The sequence below is a fragment of the Tripterygium wilfordii genome, chromosome 12 (genome assembly GCF_013401445.1).
Source record: "Tripterygium wilfordii isolate XIE 37 chromosome 12, ASM1340144v1, whole genome shotgun sequence".
Lineage (NCBI taxonomy): Eukaryota > Viridiplantae > Streptophyta > Magnoliopsida > Celastrales > Celastraceae > Tripterygium > Tripterygium wilfordii.
Genome location: NC_052243.1, coordinates 11,448,002 through 11,452,913, shown reverse-complemented (window position 1 = coordinate 11,452,913; position 4,912 = coordinate 11,448,002). Strand labels below are relative to the sequence as shown.

Genomic DNA, 4,912 nt, shown 5'->3' with positions numbered 1-4,912 from the left:
TTTAATAAACAAAAGGTCATGAGTTCAAACCATACAAATAACAAAAATAAAAAAATATTTTATTAACTTTAATAAATGAACCGAACCGGTCGGTTCAACCGAAAACATCCCGGTTCGTAAATTATCAGTTCTGACACCTTAACCGGACCGGATAAGTGACCGGTCACCTGTTGGACCGGTCCGACCGGCCGGTCCGGTCCGGTTTTCAAAACCTTGGTAATTCCTTGTGCACTTTCGGCAGTAGGTGCTTTTATCCTCTGATTCTGTTGGCATAAGGGTATTCTAGGAATATGGCCATCTATGTGTGAGAGAGACGATTTTGGTTTGCTCATACGACTCACTCTCTCTCCCTCTTGTTATTGGAGAAGACCAATCCAACAGAGAAGAGAACGTAAACAAGAGTTGTATTCATCAATCTCTTGCTATGGCGGATCTTCCAGCGACTTCATCATCACCTCCATCTTCAAATGGTTATGAAGCGACTTCATCAACGACTCCATCACCACCTCCATCTTCAAATGGTTGGGCTCCATCACCAGCTCCATCTTCAAATGGTCATAGAGGTATGCTATTGATTTTAGTTTTGAGTTTAAGATACCCAAAATACAAATGGATTCTTGAAGAGCTCAAATTGAGTCTAACAATTGGTATCGGAACGGATCTATTTGATTTTGGAGTTGTTAATCCAAAAATTACTTCTTGATTTTGGAATCGGGTCTACTTTCATGGAGTCTCACTGGAAACCCATTTGACCGTTTTCTGTGTATCGGCATTCGGCAACACCTATTATGGGATGACTTTGAATGCTGAGATGGGTGGGTTTGTTTTTTTTATTTTTTTTTAGTTATCGCCATCAATAAGATGAAACCCACTTCCACTTTGCGATTTTGGGGTTGAATTCCGCAGTCACGTGATTTTACCCACGCATATTCGAATTAAACCCATGATGAATTGATGAGTCAGGGTATGAGTTTTTCATATGCTGAGTGTGGGGGATTTTTTTTAATGTGGGGATAAATCCTAGGGCCTAGCCCCGTTCACATCCATTAAGGTGTGTTGTGTCCTTTGGGTCTGGGTCTGCACGTATTTTATTTTTGAAAATGATCTCGTCTTGCCACTAGAACCCATGAACTCTTGATGATGGGAAAATGAGTATCCAACTTACTATTAGCTGAGTGGTACGATTCGCAATTTCCATTTTAAGAGTTTCAATATTTGTTCATATACATTAACACAAATTATGACTCCATTTTCAACGATTGAGATAGAGATATATACCTGTAAATGGCTCTGGTATATCTATTGTGATTTACTCTCTAAGCACATAAATTCTTTTCTATTTCAGGGTTTACATTTGGGGAAATAAATACTTTTCGAGCGAGCTCGAGCAAAGTTATTTGTTGCGATTTCTCATCTGATGGCAAGTTGCTTGCTAGTGGTGGCCTTGATAAAAAGGTAAATGCATGAATCAACTTTTAATATACAGGAACAAAAATATGCACCCTCTGAAGAATTCAATCCGGGTTATGTTGTACTTCTCAAAATGCCTTGAAATTTTGCATGATTTGCATTCCTGATGGTTTTGTGAATGCAGGTGGTAATGTGGTACACGGATTCTTTAAAGCCAAAAACTATTCTTGAAGAGCATTCGGCACTAATTACTGATGTCCGTTTCAGTCCGAGCATGCCATGGCTTGCAACATCTTCATTTGACAAAACTGTTAGGCTTTGGGATGCTGGCAACGTTAGTTAACACTTTCCTTTAGTTGGTCCTGGATCCTTTTCTTACCTTATTTTGCCATATGTTGATCACTTGGCATGTAACTGAAATGCAGCCGGGTTATTCACTTCGTACATTCACGGGGCATTCTGCTGCTGTTATGTCGCTAGATTTCCACCCAAATAAGGATGACCTTATCTGCTCGTGCGACGGGGATGGTGAAATTCGGTACTGGAGTATTGCCAACGGTAGCTGTGCAAAAGTATTCCAGGTAGAATCTTGAGCACTGTTCAGTATTAACATAGTAAAGTGGTGCTTGGTTGTGGTGCCTTTGTATTTCTCAGATTGTCCCATTTTGGTACATGATGTCCTCTCTTGCATGAATTAGGGTGGTAGGAACAATGTGAGATTTCAACCTCGTCTTGGGAGGTATCTTGCTGCAGCTGCAGAGAATGTTGTATCAATATTCGATGTGGAGACGCAAGCTTGTCGGTATTTGTTGCAGGTTTGTTTTCATATTCTTTTTATCTTCTTCTTTATGACACCAGAGATCTGGATTCTATATCCTGCCTGATCCGAAGTTACTTCAATGTAAACAAAGGGCCACATGTTCCAGCCTTTGAAATAGCATTACAACAATGTTGTGCGAGGCTGAGAAAATTGTATCATCGATAAGATGGAGGAAACATGATGAAAGCTTTGTATCCCTGAGGAACAACAATTCTTTGACTGTAAATTTCAATTACTCAGGGTAGTGTCTAATAGGTAAAGCTGATACTGATTTTATGTTCCGATGCTCCTTGCTTACTGGTTTGCAGATCATTTCTTCTTCTCTCTTTCAATGTTTTTCACTTTTCTCAAGGGTTTACCCCTTCTTCTGTGGCATAATGACCTTTCTGAATTTGGATTTTTAATTTTAGGGGCATACTAAGGCAATTGATTCTGTGGTTTGGGATCCGTCTGGTGAATTCCTGGCATCTGTTAGTGAGGACTCGGTTAGAGTGTGGTCACTTGGATCAGGTACTGAAGGGGAATGTGTTCATGAGTTGAGTTGTAATGGCAACAAATTCCACTGTTGTGTGTTCCATCATACATATCCTTCACTGCTAGTCATTGGATGTTACCAGGTAAGCTACTTCACTTCATTTATCTTCCTTATTTTATGTTACATTTTTTTTTCTTCTGTCATGGTATCTCTTTGAGATGGGCTTAAACCCGTGATTTGCTGCCCTTCTTTCTGAGTCTTGTTTCTGTCATTACATGTTGGCTGAAAATGTCCGTGGCCTGGTTCTAAAATTCCGTATATGAACATTTCACTGTTGCGGTTTAATTTAATGGTTGTCTCTGGCAATAATTTGTTTTCTGATATGGGAACTGGGTATTGAATGCAGACGTTGGAGCTCTGGAACATGACAGAGAGCAAGACTATGACTGTCGTAGCTCATGAAGAACTGATAGCCTCACTTGCTGTATCAACTGCGACAGGGTTGATTGCTTCAGCTAGTCACGACAAGTTTGTCAAACTTTGGGAGTGATATGATTCCTTCTCCAAAAACCATATAAGATTAGTTTGTTATTAGTATATATCTGATGCTTCTAGTCTGGGGATTTCAATCGCACAACCTGCCCCTTCTTTGGCGTTTTGCGCAATGTCGGGCCTAAAGAAAAAAAAATTTATCCCATTTAAAGCTGAGTTCGAGTTCAAACATAAAAATCTTGTACGGATTAGATTATTGTCTTGTTTACTTGTTTGGATTTAACTAATTTGGGTTTGATCAATTAAATACGTTTTAAATTCAATTTGAGTTACAATCGGAAGATGTAATTATTAATATTTGGTAAAGATGTTGTCCGACCCCAAACTTTTTTGCTTCCCACCTGTGACAGTTCCAATACAAATACAATTGCGCTAGCTCAACGATTGAAACGACCGACTCAGACTTGAGCGACATGGCCGGGTCCGATTCGACGAGTAAACTACAGACGATTCTTCACCTGCTTGAGTCGGCAGGGTGTGATGATGTCGGGGGATCGGATGTTTCAGTTTCCGACAAGATCACCAGAGGTCTCTCTTTGTGCGTTGCCGCCAATTCCCCCTTAGACGCCGTTTCTAATGAAACCTCGGCTCACCTCGACAAAATGCACGTAAATATTCTATGTAATCTATACCATATATTAAAATCGGTGAGGTCTTCCTTTTTCCAAGCGAGTTGGTCAGTTGTTGTACATGCGGGAGTTGGAGAATTACTCTGGGATCTTTTGGGGTTAGATCGATGTTGAGGGGTATTTTCGTATTTCTATCGATTGATTGTTTTGTGCACGTGTCTGTGTTTTTTTGACGCGTGTTTTTTTTCAACAAACAGTGACACGTCTGCTCAACGATGTGCTTCTACGAGAAGGCTCAGTGGGGCTTCTCTGCATCAGAGAAGATCGACGTTTTCTTTCATCGTCCGTCTCAGTTTCCCGGGAAGATTTCAGCGTATCTTCTCCTCTTTTTCATCATAGTCCTTTTATTTTAGCGTCTTTCTCAGCACCCTAAACCAGGTAGCACAGAGAACAGAGGAGGGCTTTCTTTATTCTCTCGATTTGAGCGGGGAATTTACGTTCAATCACAGTAGCATTGGCATGACGAAGGAGATTCAGAGGGGATGTGAAGGCTTTGGTATCAAGCAATGCTTTTGTGGGTGTATGGATGACTTGCAAAGTTTTGTTATCTCCATCGATGTTGTTCGTTGAGCGGATTGTTCTCTTCTTCCCAAACACAGTTCCAAGCTTTCAGATCGTCACACAGTAAAAAACACCATCAAATTTTCTATTGCTCACCTCAATTTATGAGGTACTTCTTCTCTCCATCTCCAACGTCATTTTACTCCTATGTTGAGTTGATTAATTTTATGGGTTTTGTAGATAGATTCTTCGCCCATAGACACCATATCTATCTGTAGTTGTTGACAGAAAAAGTCATCTGCCCTGGATTTTTTTGAAAATTCTGCTTTGAACAATCACTGTATGTGAACGTGAGCACCTTATCAGTAAAACCCACAAAAAAATGGACAAGAAATCGAATTTGAAGTAAGGAACAACCTGAAATTATTATGAGCAATTACACAGATGAACCAATAGAAGCTAATTTTGACGAGTGAAGATGATAAGTTGTACAAACCACCATTCCCATTCAAAAGAAAATAGAGA

At 40.0% G+C, this 4,912-nt stretch overlaps 1 protein-coding gene across 1 annotated transcript; it reads left to right on the top strand.

Annotated features, from left to right (window-relative positions):
- Nucleotides 1–317: 317 nt before the first annotated feature.
- LOC120010401 (transcriptional corepressor LEUNIG-like) lies at nucleotides 318–3,484 on the top strand. The gene is made up of 7 exons (XM_038861189.1): nucleotides 318–563; nucleotides 1,346–1,455; nucleotides 1,595–1,744; nucleotides 1,836–1,991; nucleotides 2,109–2,225; nucleotides 2,641–2,847; nucleotides 3,112–3,484. Exons 1-7 carry the CDS (start codon nucleotides 425–427, stop codon nucleotides 3,253–3,255), a joined length of 1,023 nt encoding a protein of 340 aa, XP_038717117.1. The 5' UTR covers nucleotides 318–424; the 3' UTR covers nucleotides 3,256–3,484.
- Nucleotides 3,485–4,912: the final 1,428 nt, after the last annotated feature.

What these genes read in the sequence shown, in the direction of transcription:
- LOC120010401 (XM_038861189.1), top strand. Translation starts at nt 425, where the DNA reads ATGGCGGATCTTCCAGCGACTTCATCATCACCTCCATCTTCAAATGGT. An exon ending in ATCTTCAAATGGTCATAGAG is followed by an intron (nt 564 to 1,345) that starts GTATGCTATTGA and finishes TTTCTATTTCAG; the next exon opens with GGTTTACATTTGGGGAAATA. An exon ending in GCTGTGCAAAAGTATTCCAG is followed by an intron (nt 1,992 to 2,108) that starts GTAGAATCTTGA and finishes TGCATGAATTAG; the next exon opens with GGTGGTAGGAACAATGTGAG.